This window comes from Podarcis muralis, chromosome 1 (assembly GCF_964188315.1).
Source record: "Podarcis muralis chromosome 1, rPodMur119.hap1.1, whole genome shotgun sequence".
Taxonomy (NCBI): Eukaryota; Metazoa; Chordata; class Lepidosauria; order Squamata; family Lacertidae; genus Podarcis; species Podarcis muralis.
Window position 1 is genome coordinate 95,530,947 of NC_135655.1, and position 24,031 is coordinate 95,554,977.

Sequence of the window (24,031 nt, forward strand, 5' to 3'; positions counted from 1 at the left end):
TGACATTTCAAAATGAATCTGAGTCACATTCAGAATCAGGGCAACTTGAACAGCCTTTCCCCTCTGACAAGAAATGTGTTCTGCAAATGCAACTATTATACAGGTGCCACTTATTTGTTCTGAGTATGAGCATGTACTGTTTTTGACAGGTATGTGAAACCACCTTTGTGCTGCAAATGCTACTGTTATACTGGTCCACTAATTTCTGCTGCAGTGACTTCAGTGTGCTACCTGGGATAGTGTCACAACCTTTTCTTACAAATGCTACAGATGAAATGTTCAGCTGGTTATAGTCAGAAGGGAGATTAACACCGAACCTTGTATGAATGGAATGAAATCCCACACAGCATGTTCTTTTAACACTATTCATGTTGAGAAAGCAACAGTATAAACTAGAAACTGTTTTCTATGAAGGCATGAAAATCTTGGGACAAATGGAAAGTGCAAGACACAGAGGTCAAAAAGTTCTCATGCTACACGTTCTTGCTCCAGATCTACAGGTGTTGCAGAGATACAGGTGGCAAATATTAAAAAGCCAACAATAAATGCACCATTACAAGTCACAATTGAAAAGGGCCCTTTTCACTTCATCTGTTTACAAATCGTGTTGATCAGGGAAAGTTCCAATGAACTTTCTATTTAAACAAATACATATGTGATATTAAGGAACCCTCCTTGATAGAATGATTACTGGAAGTCTACCAAAATGAATTCAAGAACCACCCAGTGTATCATAGGCCAGATATAAATTATTGGATCATTAGATTAGATACACCTTATCATTCGATTAGATCATCCTTACATTCTGCCATTGTCTACATTCAGACACAGCTTTAGGAGACTCTTAGCCCAGAGGTTGCATGGGTTCCTTTTTAACCAGAGTCTTGTTATCAGTAGAAAATGACAATCATGTAAATGGATTTATTGGTGCTGACCTATAAGCAAGGGACCAATGCTTCAAATCACGGTGCCTGCTCATTGCTGCTTTTCATCCTCAGTGAGTTCAGACCTACCACTGAGCACCAGGAGCAGCAGGGTGCAGCTACTCTTGCCTGAGGGCTAAGAGTCAACATCATCAGAGGGCCTAGCACTGATATTTGCCACAGCCAGGCCACACAAGTGGTTAAACTGGGAAAGATGCTGGTCGCAATTAGCATCCTGCTGCTGCAGCTGCGGCTTCTGTTCAAGCAGTCACTACTAACACTCAGTTCAGCAGCCTAAGGCATGCTCCAGCCAATCCATGGTGTGATGAAACTCAGGAAACTGACAAATCCTTACAACAGCACCTGGCCTAATCAGGCATTAGGATGCAATGCCGAAGGTAAGTTCTTCCACAAGCTGCACTTAGAAACAGTATGGCTTCAACCTACGTTGCACTAGATGACAGTTGGGTGCTTTTTAGTGGTTTTCAGTGGGATTTACTCATGGCTTGTTTTTTTCTTTTCTTACGTTGCCTACATGTGGCTGTTTTGGAATTTAATGTTAGATTTTACTATATTTATTCCATTTTAATGTGTATACCAGCTAGAAAATTTGTGAAGTGACAATGCGTGTTTTCACACTGTGAACTGAAGTACTTTCTCTTCTGCCCACTTGAGAGTTCCTTGAAGAGTTCCTTGAAGAGACTTTTGCATTTTACTAGTGGGGAAGGTAGCATTTGTGTACCCCTGGCATAAAGATGAATGACACCTCTGGCCAACCAACACTTGCAGCCCCCATATCTGACCTTAGATTCTTATTGCTTAAGTGATTTATTTTATTTATTTATTTAAACATATTTTTATTAAAGATTTCTTGGTTTACAAAAGTATGTGCAATGTCTCTTTTTTCAAGTTACATTTTTTGAGAAACTGTGTGCTACCTAATAATTGCATTCAAAACCGAATTGACAGATGAAGGGCAAACACAAGATAGTGAAGTATGAAATACCAATAAATAAGAACTCAACTTCAACAAACATGCAATTAGTGTTTAGGATGGAACTTACAGATGCGAGTGTGTGTGTGTGTGTGTGTGTGTGTGCGCTTCCAGATCACTGCAAGGAAAATAAGTCCCACTTCAAATATAATTTATTTTACAGTGAATCAGAAGTAGGTCACTCATATTTCTGCAGTTTGCTTAAATGCAGTAATATATGAACTGATGCTAGTGCCTGACCATCAAGTGTATTGCAGCTCCTGTAAAGGGAAAGGCAAAGTGTAGCAGGCATGAAGAGCCTATCTCTTGAGAAGATCAATAAGCAATAAAGTTGATGCTTTAACTGCAGTCAGGGACAGTCACCTCACCTGACCTACCACTGTAAAGAGGCAGCCTTCCTTGACCGTGGACTGGCTGATCTCTGTAGTACTGCCTTTGTTAAGAGCTTGGATGGCCATCATAACTAGAGACTGCCAGTTCAAGACCTTGTGTTTGCATTTTATAATGCATGCTTGTATATGGGTATGAGAAATGACAGAGAGGGATGGGGCCTTTTGTTTTTAATCCTTGGGTTTCACTTAGCCAACACAGGAACATTATCTTCATCTTGGGGGGGGGGGGAGACCAACACAACCAGGCTACATTCAGAAAGGTATTGTATAGAAAGAAAAAGTGCAAGAAGGCTCACTAAAATTGTGGTCACAGTTATAAACCAAGCTACTGCCAAGTTCTAGCTTCACACTGTAACAGCAGGAAAATGATTTCCATGGAGTATGGAAAAGGTGAATAGAAAGAAAGACTTAAGAATGAGCATGATCAATCTTTCACATGTTTCCATGGTTTTCTTTGTCCATTCTCCATAGCTAGCACTGGGTGATTAATTACTAATGAAGTGTATCTGATTTCAATCTTAAAATTGCCTATTTATGCACCTAATGAGCATGATTTTTCATATGGTCATCAGCAGTCAAAGCAAGCCACTATGATGGCCGATAATGTTTTCCTGGGATTCTCTACCACTTCCTGCTATCAAAAGAAGTGATCTCTTTCTAAGCGGTGTTATGATTTCATCATCTGTAAAATCGTACGTTTACATTTTGATTGTAATCACAGACAAAGCCAGTGTGTGTGAAGCCTGAATGGGAACAGGACAAATCACAAATGCGAAGCCAAAACTTACCATTGTTCTGTCACTCTTACTTCGCGCAACTTCCTGCTGTAGACGAGCCACAGACAGCTTCTCCCTGTGGAAAGAAGAAAAGCATAAAAAGGAGCTCGTTTTTCACCAGCTGGGAAAATGTATCATTTGTATGTCACCATAGCATTCTTGCTCATCAATGCGGCAACCCCCCTTGGCAGAAACTGATTTATCTGCCATATTTTATAACATATATTTTAAAGCACTTGTATGCTTTTGTTGTATTTCTTGACAGCGAAATTGATACATATAAGCACCTACTATTTCCCAGGGTGTGGGAACCCAAAAGTGGTTTGCGATCATAACTGTATGTGAAAACTCCACTTTTGGTATACAGTATTGTTTAATAAATGGTCTATGGTTCTGCATATGACTTTTATTCTACTCTGTGATAACACACTTACTTCCCTAACTTCTGCAACAAAAGTAAAGTAGACTTAAAAGCAAACTGAAAGGTGTTTTTTAAAGACCAAAAACATGAACTTTTTCAATACCAAAAATATGAATTTTAGAAGAAATGATAACCCATTTCTTTTAAAAAGAAACTCCATCTCTATATCATTCATTTCAAAGCATCTTAAGAGAATAAAACAGGATGCATGATTGGGGAGCAGCAGGAGTTGTACTGTTCCTATATATGGTCCTAAACCATGTACACAAGCCTGAAAATGCATAGAAATTGTACAGATGGCTGAGTTAATGTGGACCTATCTTTCCATGTTCCCTCAGCCATCCCTATACCCATTTTGCATGTCCATAAAAGTTTGTACCCATAAGTCCATACAAAAAACCATGGCAAATGACTACATGTAGTGATTGTACAATCAAGTGGTTACATGTGGGACTAGCCGCCATGCTCCTACTCCCTCCCTACATGTGTTCTTCCCTAACAGTCACAGGTTTCACAGGCAAAGATAGCTCCACAGAGGTTCAAGATTTGTTGTTGTTTAGTCATGTCCGACTCTTCGTGACCCCGTGGACAGGAGCATGCCAGGCACTCCTGTCTTCCACTGCCTCCCGCAGTTTGGTCAAACTCATGCTGGTAGCTTCGAGAACACTGTCCAACCATCTCGTCCTCTGTCGTCCCCTTCTCCTTGTGCCCTCCATCTTTCCCAACATCAGGGTCTTTTCCAGGGAGTCTTCTCTTCTCATGAGGTGGAAAAGGATTGGAGCCTCAGCTTCACGATCTGTCCTTCCAGTGAGCACTCAGGGCTGATTTCCTTCAGAATGGATAGGTTTTATCTTCTTGCAGTCCATGGGACTCTCAAGAGTCTCCTCCACCTGCTAAACTCCCAAGACCATTCTCACTTTGCCCAGAGCACTCAAGAAGCTCTGAGAGAAGTATCACTTTGTTCAGCTTGCTTCTGGTCAACGGTACCTCTAAGTGCATCTTGCCCAAATACCAACATAAATTTTTGGAATCAACACTGCCAATAACAACCGCTATACTTAAAAAACACGCGATACAACTAATGCACACAATAATGACTTCCTTGACAGTTCTACAAGAAAGTTCTTTGAAAGTGTCAACAATGCTGACAGCAACTCCTTCCTAGACACATTCACTGCCAATGAACCCCACTGCGTAGGACTGGATAAAGTACGAGTGAGAAGACGGAGCCAGCAATGCTCTTTTGTGAACCAATCTGTTGGGAAGAGCTGTGGGTAAAAAAAAGCCCGCAGAGTGAGGAATAAAAAATCCTGCTCTATAGTGATTTATGAGGATCCACAGGATACATTGCAACTGATAGTCATTGTGTTTGAAAAGTTATGTCTTCAGACAGCAAACTAGTCTCCTTGTCTTCCCCATAATAGGCAGGAACCAAGTTAATAAATTAGCTTCTTACATATTTATTGCCCATTTTCTCTATGTCTGCAGAGCAATTGGAACCTCTATTTTTTAAAAAAGTAATGCAAATTAAAAACTCTTCATTCTATTCTTTTCTGTGTCCTTAATATGTTATTTTGATTGATAATTTACCCACTCTTACATGCTGCTTAATTCTTATATGCAGTTTTCCCTTCATTATCAAGCCATATTTTGTGTATCTCAACACTTCATAAAGAAACTCTGTACACATACCTAGGTTCTCAGTTTGTATGAATACCTTTTGTAATGTTGTTCTTGTTGTTACCAATTTGCTAAGGATCCATCTAAAATAATGCCCCCAAATTCTACAGAGTTTTCATGGAAAAGAAAAATTACAAGGCAAGTTAAAAGCATTTTTATTTTGTTTTTGTTTTTCAAGGGTGGGGGAGTCAACAAAACATGGTTCTCCATTTCCATTTCCAGACTTTCAGTATCTTAAAATTGTAGCTGGTATAAATACTGAATGTCACTTAAAATAACCATTGTTTTGATTCTCAAGTTTTGAATAAAGTTTCTGTTCTTGCTATTAACCGAACAAGGTACATGGTAAAAGAAACTTCTGTGGCTGTGGGGTTTTCATAAAGTAGATTTATAAATCATGCTCTAAACTTTTTTTAAGACCTTGATGCTATTTCATTAAAAAGGGCAATCTATAAACTGCAAGTTCAGCACCTCACAGTATATTAGCAACCACCAGCTTCATTTACTGTTTGTTTTTTAATGATGCCCTGCATAAAATGCTGACCCAAGCAAATTACAAAGCAGTTGATCATGTTTCGGGGATTTAGCCTGCAATCCTATACACTCTTACCTGAAAGTATGTCCAGTTGAACTGGAGGGGGCTTACTTTTGAGCAGTCAGCTATAGACTGTACGGCTAGTTCTAGCCAATGGTCAAATTGTGCTTCTGTACTGGTTTGCTGCTTTAGTCATTTTTAGGCTGTAGTGGAACAACTCTCACACATGTGAATAATCTTGGACTAAGAAACTAATGCCAAAGGAATTATTCCTTGAGCTCTTTATTCAGAAAAAAATATCTGGGGCAGGGAGGAGGACTGTGGAAGCAACATTAGATTATAGCTGGTAGAAACAATGCAGGCCACCACACAGTTCCTTTCCTTTATCTCAGCTGTCTGTAAATAAAAGCCTCAGCTTTATTCATTCCATGAGGAAAGTGAAAGCACTGATTGACTGCCCCTATTCAATTCTACATAGGAAAGGAAAGGCAGCTAAATGTCTCCAGAGTCTTTGAGAATCCCGAAACCTCATTTGAACTTCACTAATAAAATTTCACTTTCTGACACAATGCTGTTGATTTTTTTAATCCTCAGTTTTATCCAGCACTCTCAAGTTGCATCAAAAGTTAGAATGTTAGACCACAAAAGCTAATTTTTTATTTTATTTTGAATAACACCTGCAAACATTTAGTATAGAATCAAAATCAAGCAGCACTCTTTAAGCTGATTTTATACACAAAATAAGTCAACTTAAGTCAATTGAAACTAAAAATGTTTCAGAGTACTACACTTATGATTCAATTTAACTGCTTCTGGGTCAACCAAATTCAGTCCAATATCCCCATGATGAAATACTGAGCCCAGTATTTTGATTTGTCCCATATGAAATTATTGTCCATCTCTCATCCTAAAACAAGCATTAAAGAAAAGTGAAAACTTAATGTAAAAGACAACCATAATGTTTTGTCAATTGTGATTCTGGATAATTCATTAGCTAAAGTTCTATATCAAACTGTAAGGTTCATAAACAGAGTTTAAAGCATCTATAGAAATCAACAGTGCTAGACTTGGGGCTTCACAAATTATATAAAAACAAAATATTATTTAAAATTTATTTGTGTCTCCTCCCTCCCTATATATTTGCCTGGGCAATAAAACACCCATGTATGCCTCTGTAGCACAAGGAAAACAGTAATAGAAGACAGACTAAATAGGGCATGAAAGGCCAACAGACACACACCCTTTTCTGAAGTGGACCATCATGCTATTTGAGACCACATCATGGTGAATAGGAAGAGGGACAAGGAAAAAACAGAACTGAATCATAAAGATCTTCTCCATGGATGCATGTTACGAGCCCAGAGTGCAGCAGTGGTTACAACATGGAGTCAGAGGCTGCAGACTTTCTAGCTAAGGAGACAGATCAGATGCTCTGAACCTGATGTTGAAGGATCAGGAAACAACTGAGTCCAAGGCTGAGGAATATGAGCCCCCAGAAGAACTTCCTGTATCAGTAGGGCGAGAATTTGGATCTTTATAGGTACCTTCACCTGAGGAACCAAATACCTCCCCCAGTACCTCTACAGTCCAGCAATGTAGGGAATGCACCAGGCTAGGGAACAAAGTGCCCCTCTTCAGTTAGAGGAATGGGCTTTAAGAACCTAGAGTTATTGACAAGCGGGTGGAACCCAAGAGAGGTAGTCTAAGAGCAGGAGCTTAAAAAGGCTCAGTCTGCTCTCAACCTTTGCTGGAGCAAGTGGCTAACTTGGAACTATCCATGGTCCTGACCAACCCATGCTTCCTTCTGTGTGTGATCTGGCATTGGATCAGAACACTGCCATGCAAGTCTCATAATACCAGGCAGCAAGTCACATTTTGCATACCCAGTGCAGCCATGCTAAGGCTCCACAGGGATCTCTCAGGTCAACTTATCCCCTCTGCTGCTTGTTGTGCACGCTACAAAATCTCTTCTCCTTTGGGAAAGTGAGGAAATAGGAATGGGTAGGGTGCAAGACCTATTTTGAGGAAGATACAGATTGAATGGAGCTGCACCAAACTCAAAATGGGACCAGTCAGTTTGAGTAGAGGGAACTGGTACTCAAATCTTAACCTCTCTTTTATCAGTGTCAAGTCCAGGTTTTGCTGGACCTTTGAAACGACACACTCCACAAACACCAACTTAATCTACCTCCTCAATGCAGCAAGTCTAGGCGTCTCTTGTCAGTGACCTCCCTGCTGGGGTGTAGGGCCCCAGCAAATGGCAAATCCTTGGCACCAGTCCGGTTCCAGATATCATCTTAGCTCCAATATATACCAACAGCATACTTCGTGGAATTAGTAGCAATTCCTATCCTGTCCCCACACATACACACTAAAATTCTACTACACTATTCCAACATATTCATGATTTTTACTTGAAATACAAAGCTAAACAGCTGTGCTTTGAAACAATCTTTGTAGAAGTGAAGAAATCAACACATAAGCAATTGTGGGTGCTAATAAAGAAAATACCTTTTGTGACACAGAGTGAATTATATATATGTGTGTGTGTGTATCTCAGATGTTGTATTAAAATGAATATACTACATGTAGCAAGCTCTATTCTGCTCCAAAAGTAAAATGGGGTATTGGGGTAAGGATCCTGAAAGTAGATAATCTTTTCTGAGCAAAAATTCAAACTATAAAAGGGTCAGACCAGATACATGCACTCTTTTATGCAAGCATACAAATGTATAATAATAGTTCAGGCAAATTGTTCAAGGCTAAAAGAAAAAGGACTTCCATTTTTACCTGTCAAAACCAAGGTTCTGCTTCCGAGAATTGTCTTGCTTTTAGTGTATCTCCATTAGCACACTAATAAGCTCACATTAATAGATTATGCCATTTGCAAAATCATGAACAGTTATACCTATTGGGCATCGTTCATCTCCATTATGCTGGCAGGTATGCTAAAGAACCCTAAAAGCAGGGCTGGTTTTTAATCCTGCCTTCTAATGACTCCTCTCATTATAAAAACTCAACTCATCTAATTAGGAAACAAAACTTGTAAGGCCAGTTAGCCACATGGTTCAGGAGCTGAGCATCAAATAAAAAGGTGTCATCTGCCAGTGCAAGGTTCTGCTCCAGAGTAAGTCCCTCAAAGATGACTGGACAAGACATAAAGGGAATGCAAAGGGATAAACGGAACATAATAAGGCAAATATGTAAAATAAATCTGATGGAATTGACAGTCAGTTATTGACACTATGACCTACACGTTCCAAAAATAGATTGCGGGGCTACCTTCAATAAGTCAATTGCACAGTAAAACTATGTCCTGTTCTGCAGGGCTTGATCCTTATAATCCATACCATTGCTTACAACAAGGACGTCAAACATAATGTGTGGGGGATTTATCAGGCCCCTTAGGTCTTCGCAATGAGGCCTACAGCTCTACTTTACATACAAAAAACCTTAAACTATATACCAAGCCAGGCCTCCAATGACATTGGATTCTCCCTCTCAACGTAATTTATCCCCAGTTAGTTGAGTGCAGGAGTCAAGGAATGTGAGGCGCAAAGAAGAGTGAATTGAAGGGCAACAAGCTGTGATTAACTATGACTTGTTGAAACAAGGCAACTTCAACCATGGGCTATTGAAGCAAAATTATGACTAACCACATTTTGTTGGGTTCAGATAAGAAACAGAAATCAAATCTCCCAGCCTCTCCCTCACAGCCACAATGAAGGAATGGGGGTAGTTGAGAAGGATTTGAGAAGCTCACAGACTCCTTCCTAACGAAGTACCTTGGCTCATTGAGATGTCTAAATCAACTCAGTGTTAATAGTACTTGGAATGTATGTGTTGAAAAATAAAAATAAAGTCTTCAACAAAAGAAAAGTGTGTTAGCATCATTTAATAGTTCGGGCTCCTGTGACAATATTAATATATAAATGTACTGTACAATAATGGGTACCTGGCTTTTCAGCACATTTTACATAGCTCTGGGAAAGTATACCCCATGAGCAGGAAAGCTCAGTTGGCTAGAGGGTGGTGCTGACAACAGCAACAGTTCAATCCCCGTAAGGGACAGCTGCATATTCCTGTGTGGCAGGGGGCTGGACTAGATGATCCTCAAGGTCCTACAGTTCTATGAAAAACCAATTGAGAAATCTCAGTGGCCGGTTCTTGCTTTTACTGTATTCAGATACATTAGACCAGGGGTGGGGAAACTTTTTGTCTCAGTGGGTCTGACAGGTTCTCCACCCTTGCGCTACTCAATAGTGCCTTAGGATGCAATCCTAACCCTCATGCAATCCTAACCCCCACAGACATGGGAGTAAGCCTTATTAAATTCAGCAGGAATCATGAGCAGTCATGATTCAGTTTGCACTGTAAGTCTCAAAACTACCTGTAACTTTGTTTCATGGTGCCAAGGAACATTGCACAATATTTTTTATACAATCAAAGCTGCATAATGCATTCATCTCTCAATGCATCCTCTCACTTAACATTTTGTGCTCTGTTACATCAGCTGTGAAGTCTTGCATGTTTAAATAGGACGACAAAGAAGCAACAACTGAGAAAGTTTTGGCACCCTCCTGGGCTAACAACAAATGAGGTCATGTACACAACTTGTCTAGCTACAAAACACCCATGTGCTATGGCACTATTTTTAAAAGTCAGGTAAGGAAATGCCCTTCATTGTCTGGGTAAGTTGTGTTTTGCAAAGTAAAATGTGGCCTAAATTAACGTAGGACAGACTTTAATGTTACACAATGTAAAATAAAATAAAATAATAAACGGTGACAGCTGTTCAAATGCACACACACACTCACTCTTTATTAATACCCACTAATATGAAGCCCTCTTCAACCACTGAAAGTATCTAGGACCTAGTTTTCTCCACATCATTTGACAGGCAGCACATCCAAAACCAGGAAGTCAGTGCTCTTGCATAGTGCTTATTCTAGCCTAAAACACTATATATTGCTGCTGCCTTCAATGCCATGCATGCCACCACAAGCAAATACTGACCATGATTGTTCTCATTAAGTTTATAAGAATCCAGCCCAAGGAGATGCGGCCACAATTAATTAATTTACAAGTTTAACTAGGACTGTGGTTAGCACACAATCACTACAGCTTTCTTCCTTCAACGATTAGCCATGATTTATCACCTTCTAGAGGAGTCCTAACAGTCATTACTGGATTTTTAAACTCCAAAGTGGAACATAGCACTGGAAAAAGTCATTTGCATGTCAATAACTGTTGCTATCCTACAATATTTAAAGCATGCCCAAGACTTGTGTATTTAGAAAAGAGGTGTCAGCTGGTAGCCTGTTGGCTAACTCCAGACAGTAGCCAAATGGCAATTGGCCTAACAAAGGCTAGCCATACATCATAGTTATGCAAACCAAGTTGTGCATGGGGCTCTGTGCTGCTGCATGCAGTCTGAGCGAGCCCAGCCTTGTTCCTCATTTCCTGGAGCAGGAAAATGTAGCCTAAGCACTGGTTTGGATGCAACACTTCACGGCTGAAACCAGATTTGGCTACCAACACATTAACTACAGTGGTACCTCGGGTTAAGTACTTAATTCGTTCCGGAGGTCTGTTCTTAACCTGGAACTGTTCTTAACCTGAAGCACCACTTTAGCTAATTGGGCCTCCTGCTGCTGCCGCGCCGCCAGAGCACGAATTCTGTTCTCATCCTGAAGCAAAGTTCTTAACCTGAAGCACTATTTCTGGGTTAGCAGAGTCTGTAACCTGAAGCATATGTAACCTGAAGCGTATGTAACCCGAGGTACCACTGTATATAACAGAAGAAGGCAACTTGGGGAGAACCTAGAAACAGACCAATTAGGGCAAATGATACCAGAAATACGGTTACCTCCATTCTTTTCTCCCAGAAGAAAAATACAAGGCAAGGGTTAAGTTGCCCTTCTCACCTTGCTGGCCCTTCTACTGCAGATTGCAGTCTCCATTGCTGCATTTTGGATAGTTTTTTGTTTTTTTAAAAAGAAACAAGAACTACAGTGACGAGAGTGCCACATGCAGAGTAAACGCCAAGAGGGCCTTTTATCCTCTCCTACAGCAGTGGATCAGCTCTTACATGGGTGAGCCCTGGCATGGTGGAAATATAGTGAGTCCTAGAACCATCTGCCAATGGTGACTGGACTAAGGAAGGGAGAAAATAAATGCTATAAAACAGCCACGTCCAACAGATAGATCGTGATCCACCAGTAGATCACTGGACATTTTTGGTAGATCACTGCCCCCACCCCCAAAGAAGCTCAACAACCATAGCTGTAAACTTTCAGATTTGAAAATAAGGGATCAGCAGCCTCACTTGTCCCGGGGACAGTCTACGGGATATCTAACAATCCGGGATAGCAGCGGGAAATGGCGCTCAACAACTTTTACTTGAACCCCCCCAAAAAATGGCCCCCATCCTTCCTAAAAAAAAACAAAAACTCAACAACTTTGATCTGAACCCCCCAAAAGGGGATAGATCACTGCCAGATCGCAGTCTCTTGGGAGTTGGCCATCCATGCTATAGAACAATTCAAGTAACAAACTGTTCTTTATCCAGCAAAAGTTCAACATTTGAAGTGCATAACTACACAACATGTATTTTTGTTGTGGCTTTTGTCTTTGTGCAGGTGGTGTTTTCTTTAGCCTTGCCCCCTTGTTTGTTTGCTTCCCGTAAGAAACACACCAAGGGACTTGTTTTCAGAAAACGTACTACTCCATGCCCATAAAGTATCAAATTTAAAGAGACACCGGATATGTTACTTTCTGTCTGGTCTTCTCAGGAAAAGGTTACTCCAGAGCCTCTTTAGACCAATTAATTAAAAACCACCCAGGAAGAAAGGGGAAGGAAATATTAAAGCATGTAATACACACCACCTGGTTCAATCATTGTTTTTCTGGTGGGGGTCACTGTTAATGTCCCCCCATGGCTCAGATGCCCAGCTCATATCCACTGGAGCCATGTGTTCAGTACTGTGGGCCCAATCTCATGATACTCCATTCCATCTGAGATCAGACAGGCTCCCTCCAAGTTCCTGGTGAAGACTTTATTATTATTTCCACGGGAAATTTAAGTGAGACTTTCTGATTTTACCATTAAATGTAACTGCCTTTAGGCTGTATCCCTGTTGTGCATTGCTTAGAAACTTTGATGTTACGCAGTATATAAATTATTAAAATAAATAAAAATACATGTGTGATGAAGCAAGATGGATACTGGATAACAGAGATGGCTCGCTGCTTCATATGCAATAAATTATGTTTTTTTTTAAATCAGGAGTTGACTATTGATTAATAATTTCCAAGAACTTACGTACGTAATGGGTTTATTACATCCAACACTATGTTTAAAAGTCCAATTAATTAATACCAATGTGTATTGATTTTTGCAACAGGATGCTCCTGGTGCCTGCAATCTAGAGAAAGGCAGTAGGCTTTTATTAACAGTTGACCTTTTAACTGATCTTAATCATGTGATTGCCAATGTGGGATACTTACTAGGGTTGGCATACAGAACATAATGTTTTCCAAGAATTGCAGGCTTACTTTTTCAATCTTGTGATTAAGCACATTAACAAGCAGTATGAATTAAAGGTTTGTATGCCAGTTTAACAAGCCGTTTCTCTTAACTGCTGTGAGATAAGAAAGTAATATAAATACAAGTCGTTTGTGTTTACTCAGTAAACAGGTGCTGCTTGCTCCTTGCTAAGCAGATGGTGAATTCAGGAATATTGCAGTTAATTAACTTAACTCTCAGTTACAGCAAAAAAAAAAAAAAAAGCAACTAGAATCCTGCCTCAACTTCCACAGCACAACCACACACACACACACACACACACACACACAATGATACATAAAAGTGTTTTCATAACCATCACACCCATTTATTGCCAATATTTAGGCAAGAAATTCTAACTCGGCCACCAAAAAGTGCAATTCTATGCAAGTCTCCTCAGAAGTAGGACACATTGAATTCAATGAACTTACTCCCAGGTATAGCAGGGGTACCCAATCCGGCCCCCTCCAGCTGCCGTGAACTACATCCCCCCTGACCATTGTCAGGACTGATGGGAGCTGTAGTTCACAATGTCTGGTCTATAGCCTTGCAATCTATAAAGTGCTACATTGCCTTATATTATTAAATGGCAATTCTATACAGTTGTGTCAATAATTCCCTTACTGGTCACAGTTCAGACTGCCAGGATTGGCATCAGGAAGAGAGCTTCTGGTGTTCCTTTGCTACATGCTGCATCCTGTTTGAATGCTAGTCACTCGATTCCAGTGACCCGGCATTATGCTGATGAGCTCAACTTTACACCTCTTATGAATGAACTAATAATTTGCATTCTAACCCTGTGATTTCCTATTGTGTTACCCAACAGACTGGGATTATATCTAATGATATTGTGGTTTTATGTTGACAGCGAAACACTGTCAGCTTCCGTTTCTAATGAAACATTTAAATTGCTTAGCTAACATTGCTAGAATATGTGTTGGGCGGACGGACAAGTTGGTAACTGTGGGAAAATGGGTACTAGAAACAACATGAAAAGACAGTGTCAGTTTTTGTGGTAACCTGTCAGGTGTTTTAAGCATCTTGATGCCACAAACATCAGAAAGATTCTGGAAGACGGATTTGCTTAGTGTGAGAGCACAGCCAATACTTTGTCAGATGCAAAATGTTGTTACAGCCGAGTATAAGTAAATATTACGCCCTTTGTTTTTCTGATAGAAAAGCTCTTTAAAAAGGGGTTTGGTTTGTTTGTTTTTACTTTTAAATTTCATATCCATTTACACACCCTGAAAACAGAAAAGGTTATACTGACTGAGAGAGAAAAAACTAAAAGAAAGATACACAGAACTTGAAATAAAACTATTCTTACTATCCAGACAAGAAGATAAGGGTATACTAAAATGCAAGCAACTAGATCGCATGTAGTGGCTTCCCGTTTGTGGGATGCTCTCTCTGAAGAAGTTCACCTGGCGCCTTCATTATATAAATTTTAGGTGCCAGGCAAAAACGCTCCTCTTCAACCAGGCCTTGGGCTAATTAATATCCTACAGCCTTTTAAATGTATCTGTCAGAAGGCGGGGTCATTGTTCTGTTGTTTTGGTTTAATTATTGTGTTTTATCTTGTATTTTATGCTGTGTACTACCCTGGGAACTCTTGCTGAAGTGCGGTATATAAGTCTAATTAACCACCACCACCATCATCTAGCTTTCCTCCCCTTTGTGGAACCCAGCTGCTAGCAACCAGGCCCAGCAACAAACTACCATGCATTGTGTCAAGAGTTCTAAGTACACAGCAAATGCAGATGTGCAACTAAATCTCTGTATCATAATGCTCATCTGGTCTCCATCTAACCACTGGAATTTATCTTTTTATCCAGATAAACAGAGATGCACATGCAGGCCATTATGCAGTAGTGGCTGGCAGGGCAGCCCAGCATTGCTTCCCAGGCTTCCCAACACCATTCATCACTGTTAGTTACTGAGGAGAGGGGCAGGGCAGCAGGGAGCTAGGTGCAGTACAGATGTAGCAGCGGGGCACTGTGTCTCTGCAGCTGCAACTGTGCCTTGCCTCCTCCTTTCAGTATGCAGCAGCAGCAGCAGCAGCAGCAGCAGTGCACAGTGCTGGGAAACCAGGGAAGCAGTGCCAGCGACTACTGCCATTACGCACTGCATGTGATTAACTGCAATCCTTAAGATTGGGGCTCAGCTATAAAATGAGACATTTTAGCTAAGTGGACATCAGTTTTAACTAATCATCTTATGTAGTTACCTAACATTACAGAATGTATTGTTAGCAGTGTCACGTAAATGATGCAGATGGAGCCCAGAGAGAAAAGAAATCCTGGTAACACACTACTAAGAGAACTGTACAAAGAGTATAATTTAAGGAGAAAAAAACAGGTTTTGTCTTTTTTTATTTCATGACTTATATGCAGCAGGGAGACATCCAACCAACTATTCAGATGAAAACTCCCTCAGAACCACACAGCCGATCAGAGCCCGTGTTACCTCAGCAAAGATCACAATGATCTGTTTGGTTGTTAAGCAACACCCCACCACCACCACCCCTTGATTAGCTGACTTACTAACAACATAATTAACCCTTAGGTTACAAACCAAATTATCTCTGCTGTTGCAACTCCCACATGCATCATACCGAAGTGAAGAGAATGTAAATTCAGCACAGAACCTGGTTGTATTAATGCTTCCCATCTACATTGTGCACATTCTGATGTTCTTGTTAGGTTCAGCTATATGGGCATCTACAATTTAATCTATGCAATAAAAAGTGCAGGAAGAGGTCACCTAGAATGCTTCAACCTTGCTGCAAGAACCTTCGGCTTTCTCTTGATTTACCAATCAAGTGATTGATTTATCAATCCTAAAGTTGCTTTTAAAATTAGTATTAGCATTCAGCATTGCATGATACGTGCCAACACACTGCAATCCAAAAAGCATATGGAGGGAATTTGCACAATTGGGCAAGCTGCCAAGTACTTAGAGTTCTACTTTATTATCATCATTACCATGAGACCCCTTGGCTTTAAAAAGGGGCTTAAATATAAGGACTAATAGAAGTCATTTTAAAATGCCAGGTGAAGCCAGGAATGTTTAAATTCCAACAACGACAGGTCATTTTGTTATATTCTGAAACCACAGAAGCCAAGCTGGCCAAAGGGCAAAAGGAGGCATTATCCATGCTACCTTCTGTGTCCTGCTCTGGTGAAACATTTGTAGAAATTACAATGAAAGTTTATATAATCTGACTTTGGCAGCATTTCTTCAGAGCTCTTTCAAATCTCTAGCTACGGGCAAACAATCTCTGATGTACATACAAACGTTCCTTCCTTGCCCACAAGGGCCGCCCCAATCACTTGAATGGAAGTAGCAGGTATGCAGGCACATTATTTTGCGGTCAAAGATTTTGTCCTTCCACAAATAGTCCATCTGCACTGAGTGCACACTGGGCTGTGGACTGGATCAATTAGCTTTTTCCTTAGGGCTGTGATCAGGGTGTGTGTGTGTGTGTGTGTGTGTGTGTGTGCTATTTCTTTAATTAATCTTCATTGCTAGTAAATTAAATGCAGGACTTTGTGAGATATATATATACAAAGTCCTGCATTTAATTTACTAGCAATGAATATATCTATCTATCTATCTATCTATCTATCTATCTATCTATCTATCTATATATGCGCGCTTCATATAATGGCCACTCATCCATGTTAAATGACTCTCACTGGAGGCTGGGTTAGAAGTACACAATATCAGAACAAAACAAAACAATCTTAATGCCTGCTCCAGGAAGCAAGAGCTGCAAGCCTGTGGAGACTGGTGGTACCGGACCTTGAACCATTATTGAGAATAATAGATTGAACTTCCCTGACCTTCTGTAAAGCAGCAGAATATTATCTATACCTTTATAGCCTCCCTGTGCTCTCTTCTCCTCTATGTTATGCATTCATCTAAACAGTGTGTTCTGGATCATTACCTTTCTTTTTCAGTCTCCCAGAAACTCATCTGTTACACTAGAAGTAGTTTGCCATTTCAGAGCTCAATTATTTAAAAACCAAAGCACATTCACTGATTGTGAATTATTTATTATTATTATTATTATTATTATTATTATTATTAAGCAAACACAAAGGCGCTTGTGTCTAGCACCACTATTTTTCTCAATCCATTTCCCTCACACATCAACTATTGAAACAGGGGTCACCACTATACTGGTCAACGGAGAACTTATGCCAAATGCATTTTAAGAGGTATGTCTATGTAGCCCAGTGCTTCTCAAACTGTGGGTGGCAGTCCACAGATGGCCTTCAGTGTGTTCCTGGGTGGTCATACAATGAGGAGCTTTTTAACCCCCTTTTCACTGGGCTATCAACACACTATTACCATTGTAAAACCCCTTTAAGAACCAGGTTTACTCTCTCACGCCATCCCTCCCCTTTATATGTCATGCTTAAATTCTACTGAAATACATACTAGCCTATATTAACATGAAAAACAAAAAATAAAACATAAGCTAGTACAGAGTTAACTATTGATGCAACAGTCTTTCAATTTCTGTTGTAAAGGATGAAAATAGGCCTGGAAAGGTGTAGGTGGTTAAATTACAAGTGGAACATACGGTACTTCAAAAATATTCAAAAGCATTGGTGACTTTCTTTCCTGCTACTGATTAGATTCCAGTCTATTTCTAAAGCCAGGAACCTCACTCAACAGCAATGGAGTCTCCTTTTAAAAAGAAGTTGGGTCCAAGATCATTTCCCACTGTGCCAAAGAGCGATGCTGTATTTATGTCACTGTGGATAATTAAAATGGCAGCTCTGACTGGAACGCAGAATGTCGTAACTCCAACAAAAGATTCTAAACCTCTCAGCAGTGTATATATGAACATACATGTGTGCTGGCTGCAAACATGTGAATCCAGGTACACTCTAGTCACATTTGGGAGCATCTGTAGACACCGATGCACTAAGGTAAAGGTAAAGGTTAACTCCAGTCAAAGAAACTATGGGGTGTGGTGCTCATCTCACTTTTCAGGCCGAGGGAGCCGGCAGACAACTTTCCGGGTCAGGTGGCCAGCATGACTAAACCGCTTCTGGCGCAATGGAACACTGTGACGGAAGCCAGAGAGCACGGAAACACTGTTTACCTTCCCGCCGCAGCGGTATCTATTTATCTACTTGCACTAGCATGCTTTCAAACTGTTAGGTTGGCAGGAGCTGGGACAAAGCAACGGGAGCTCACCCCGTCACGGTGATTCGAACCGTCGACCTTCTGATTGGCAAACCCAAGAGGCTCAGTGGTTTAGACCACAGTGCCACCCATGTTGGGTAGATGCCCTACTACTGAGCTGAAGCCTTTAGAATGTTCCTGCTACTCCTCCCCACCAGAAGGATTCCTGAATCCTCTCTCTCATCCTCTTCACCAGATTTTTCCACCTGCATTTTTTGGGACTCAGGGTCATGTCCTCTCTGGATGCAGCAAATGTTCTAAGTGGCCCCTGCAGCTGAGTTCTCCAGAATTAACAGATTAGGTGGTGGTATCATCACCAGGGAAAGATCACAATACTCGTCCAATGCAGAGACCTTTTGTTAAAAGGTTGAATGAATAGTAGAAGAGTAGACATGGCAGCTGAAGTTTCATGAACTGTGGGTTTCAGCTAATCAGTTTGACTATACAACCTCTAACACACACAGAGGTTCAGAGAATACAAATGGAATGAACACATGCTCTACCCTTAACATGTCAGAGCAAAGGCCCCTGAAGTCCTCAGCCAGTGTTCCTTGTGAAGACTTCCTCAGAAAGGAAGGAATAAGGAACAATGAGCCAACCCTTTTGGAACACAGACAAAGATGAGCTGAATAGTTGCTAATGCTAACCACTCATTTAAGGGACATCAGAAGAATATCCTCGCCCCCCCCCCCCCAACAGCAGCAGCAGCTGAAGGGAAATTGCATTCTGGAATGGTCCTCCCCTTCTCTCTGTTTGCAAGGCAATTGCTTATCAAAACTGAAAAGCAATTAATAATGTATTACTTCTTCTCATAGTCGGATTTGAAAATTGTTTTTCTCTACAAGCTTAGCAGAAACAGGGCCAGAAAACAGCATATTGCTATTATCAAGGGCACCTGTAGATATTTTGCCTTGTCTAGTAAAAAGATTGCTTTTCAGAGTCTTTCATGTTCTGAATGAAACCTTCTGACCAGTTCTACTTTGCATACATTTGCTTTTAAATTTCACTGAGCAGCTATCTATAACTGAAGGATTCTTCTTCTTTAATGATGTCTTATCATTGATGTAATCTGCTTTTTCCTTGTAAAGCTTTCGAGTTCATCTCCTTTATTTTGAATATCCCCATCAAATTACTTTCCCCTTTAGCCTCTCATGATAAGAATACAGGAAGCAAATGAAAACAAACTTAAACAAAAAAAGCCACAAGCCAGGAATGTTTTATCAAGTAAGTATCTACTGGCTGAGCATAGTGAGTGGATTCCCCCGCCCCCAGCTTAACTTGACTGTCAACACTGAGTTTGGTGAAAGGATGTTTTTGGTTTGTATGTGTGTTTGCAGCCCAATAACTCTGCTGAACCACTGAGAAATCAAAATGAAATATAGTACATATGTTCAAGGGCAGAATTCTCACACTTCAGATTTGAATGCCAGCTCAACCACCCTCTCCTTTTTAAAATGGGGAAAATTCAGTATACCACAGTACAACATACAGTGGTACCTCTGGTTGCGAACAAGATCCGTTCCGGAGCCCCATTCGCAACCTGAAAGGAACGCAACCCGTGTCTGCGCACGCACGGGTCACGATTCGCCACTTCTGCACATGCGCGTGACATCCTTTTGCATGTCTGCGCATGTGTGAGTGGAGAAACCCAGAAGTAACCCTTTCCGGTACTTCCAGGACGCCGCAGGATGCAACCTGAAAAGATGTAACCTGAACCGAATGTAACAAGAGGTATGACTGTATCTCTTAAATAAGGAAGAATTGAAATGAAAGCTAGATTTCATATTCGAGATTGCATTTTGCATTTTCAGAAAAGGAACAGATCTTGGGAGTGCATAGTTTGCATAAAGAAAGTCCCAAGTTCAATCCCAGTTAAACAGGACCAGGAGATGAGAAAGACTGTTGGGGACTTGAGAGAGCTGCTGTCAGTTAGAATAGAGAACATGGGCTAGATAAATAATCTGTCCTCGTATGAGGTTAGGTGCTACCCTATGTTTCAAGTACAGTAAGCCCACAACCGATGAACATTTAACTTGTGTACATTCAGCTTTATGTGCTTGGCATTTTTATTTTTATTATTAAGGGGGCAGGTGTCCAGGAAAAAAGACTTTGGCAATCCCACCCACCATTGAACCTAATGTGTTTTCACTATACCCAATGTTGGCTTTAGGCGTGATCCCAAGGAACGCAACTCCTGCATAAGATGTAGGTTTGCTGTGCAAAACCCAACAAGATCCCTGTAACCAAATGGGAGGAAAACTCAAGGGACAATAAAATTGTTAGGAGTCATTCTGCAAAGAAACAGAAAAGATGATTGTAACTTTAAGAACTGTTTCTGTGAGTTCTGGGTGTGGTTTTATAGGCTGATTAGGTACAGCTGGTGATGAGTACAGTGGTACCTCGAGCTAAGACCGTAATCCGTTCTGGAGGTCTGTTCTTAACCTGAAACTGTTCTTAACCTGAAGCACCACTTTAGCTAATTGGGCCTCCTGCTGCTGCGCCGCCGCTGCACAATTTCTGTTCTCATCCTGAAGCAAAGTTCTTAACTCGAGGTAATATTTCTGGGTTAGCGGAGTCTGTAACCTGAAGCGTATATAACCCAAGGTACCACTGTACTAAAGGAGGAGAAGTTGCAGTTTGAATTTGCCTGCAAAAGAGAACATCCACACGCTTTGTGTTTGTAAGTTTGTAAATAAAACTCTTGCTTGAGTATTTTACACCTGTCTCACGGTTCTGTCGTCTGCTGGCAGGAAGATACAGCTCCAAAAAAAATGTGCTCAACTGAGGCTTCTCCAAAACTATGCTATATTAGTCATTGGTTCTGCAACTTTCCACATTCATCCCTTAGGTCAGAAATGGCTAGTTAAAAGCACCAGGGCCACATATACCACTACAGTAGAGTGGATGATACAGGCAATGCCACTTCCCTTAGAACTCAATCAGAAAATGGTTTGGCTACAGCACAAGGCGCACTTTTCAGAAGTGACTAGCAGAAATGCAGACCTAATGGCACTTTTCAAGCAGCTGGGGCTCATCGTGTTGGAATATGTCTCCTCAGTGAGGGGAAGGGTAGAGTGCACCACGTTTGGCTGCCTTGGATACTGAGATCTCCAGGCCATGTCTTTGATAGGTCTCTAGTAGTCCAGTCTTCACAGTATTGGAAAGAAGACATGCAGGGGCTCTGAGACAATACTCTGGGATATATTGAAACAGTTGATGTCCCCTGTTAACTGCTATAAAGGCTGGGGCTCCAGCTCCTCCTTTACCAAGAGACCAGAGGGAGGCTGCCCCTAATCTTGTATTCTCTTGCTTCAGCTCTTGGTTGGGTCAAGGAACATAAAAGTCCAGCAGTCCTTGGGTGCCAGGCCTGCCACTGATGGGGCAATGACAAGGCTTTATTCACTATTTTGATTGCAACCAAGAATAACCTCAGTTTGGTTTTTGCTCTAGGTTGAGGAAGAAATGGTCTAGAGATGGGCGTGGTGGCTATTAACCCATTGTTATGGTCAGTCCATTTCATGAAAAAGTCTGGAATTATGGCTCCAATTTTCCCCTACAGGGATGGGGTACAGATTAGAATGGTCCACCTTCATAGACAAATGTAATCCAAGTGATTTCTAAATACCTTTGTGTGTTTTTTCCCTGTGGACAGAGCAACCAATGCTATGGAAGCTCTTGTTTCTTGGAACAGGTTAAAAATTACTGCATTAGAGAAACTGGAAAATAAGCATATGTTTGCTGCATGGCTATTAACTACATATCCAAAGCATACATATGGAACTAAAAGTGTTCTTGTTGCATTTTGTTTGTATGGATACAGTATTCTTCCCAGAACTGATCTCAGGGGGGGAAATAAACTTCTCTCTGTGTTTGGGGCAAAAGATGGCTAGGCACTACATTGATTGGTTGGTGGCCTTTGTCTCTGTCTCCAGAATAAGTTTTCAACTATTTTTTCTACTGTGCAAGTGTTAAATCAGATAAACTTGCAAGCAGTTCTTTAAAAAATAAAAACAGTGGCAGGCCCACCAGAAGAATTGAGGGAGATGCAAGACAGATGACTTGGAAGTGTATTAGCTGATAAGCCCATCTGTCAAAAGCATTTAAAAGGCTGGGGAAGAAGAATCTACTGTAAGTCCTCTTGATAAAGAAATGTCTGCATATGTGCTCTCACTTGAAACTAACATCAGTAAATCCGCTGTTATTTCTTGCAATCATTCTCTTGTATCCTATGTATCATATGCTACTTATTACCATAATTTTAGAAATACAGATACTAAGGAAAGTTCAAAAGTTGGTTAAAATGTGAGGTGCATTTAACAAATGGAATTTTGTGTAATTTTCTTTATAGAATAATTTTTGTAATTATTCTTTATAAAGTTGGTTAAAATGTGAGATGCATTTAAATAAATGGAAATTTGTGCAATTTTCTTTATAGAACATAGAACATTTCTCAGCATGTGATACAATTTGGTTCTCTCTTTCTATTCAGTAAAAATGTTCATTATATTTTATTCAGTGAGACAGAGTGAGATTCATTGGTTCCTTCTCAATTTGATGATTAACTACAACCATCAAGCACAAAATAACTATATATATTTTTCTTAAAAAACACATAAACACACATTAATAAAACACAAAAAACCAAAGGATGGGTTCCAAATGGATCCGAGAGAAGCCATCCACCAGAGTCCTTAATAAAGTATACCTTGTGTGATAAAGTTAAGAAATGGCTCTTTTCAAAAAAAGCCTATTTTTATAAACAAAGCACAGTCACTCTTAATAATTTGGCATATGGAGATATATAGATATACACACATACCATATATATATGTATATATAATCTCCACACATACACACACACTTGTCTATATTGTCGCATGCCACCCCAATCTCTGAGTGGTGCAAGATTCCAGGGGTTCCAGGTGCTTATGCAGGGTACGGCTTCCTCAGAAAAAGTGACAGTGGAGACTGTGGTGTCTTTATGATATATGATTCATTTATACATATATACAACCTGAGCCTACGATGGAGGAACTCACAGCATTAACACCTCAATAAAGTCTTCCTTTTCCCATAGCCACAGCCTTGGATCCCAGTAGAAAGCAGGCATGACTCTGTCTCTCAGCTGCCCAGCCTACTTCCTGTTTCTAGCCTCTAGTGCGCTCTCTCTCTCTCTCTCTCTCTCACACACACACACACACAGTATAGAGCCATACTTAGGGGCCATTACCAAGAAAGGTGTCTGCCTATTCCAGCAATTGGATCCTTGTTGGATATAAGAATTAGTAGAAACTCAGGCATACAGTCTTATTCCTCTCACCCCACCCCCCCCCCCCGCAAAAAAACCCTCACAACAATATATATAGCAAAAGGGGGAAAGGCAGGGAATCACTGCAAGGATTATTTCAGCTGCAACTTGGCCTATTTCTCACAAACAGCAGATGACAGGATTAGACTGTGGCCTGGTTCAGATATTGCTGTTTTGAGCAGCCAAGTAATGGTTTATTTGGCCTGAAAACATAGCATGCCCATGTATAAAAT

The 24,031-nt window shown here is 40.6% G+C and overlaps 1 protein-coding gene across 8 annotated transcripts in view; it reads right to left on the reverse strand.

The window, feature by feature from the left end:
- The window catches only part of NCKAP5 (NCK associated protein 5), a 604,332-nt gene that overhangs the window by 301,504 nt on the left and 278,797 nt on the right, over positions 1-24,031 (reverse strand). For all 8 annotated transcript variants that reach the window (XM_028744493.2, XM_077935496.1, XM_077935485.1 and 5 more), the window contains one exon: positions 3,098-3,161. In XM_028744493.2, the coding sequence (XP_028600326.2) occupies positions 3,098-3,161 (64 nt within the window). The remainder of the gene's footprint in view (positions 1-3,097; positions 3,162-24,031) is intronic.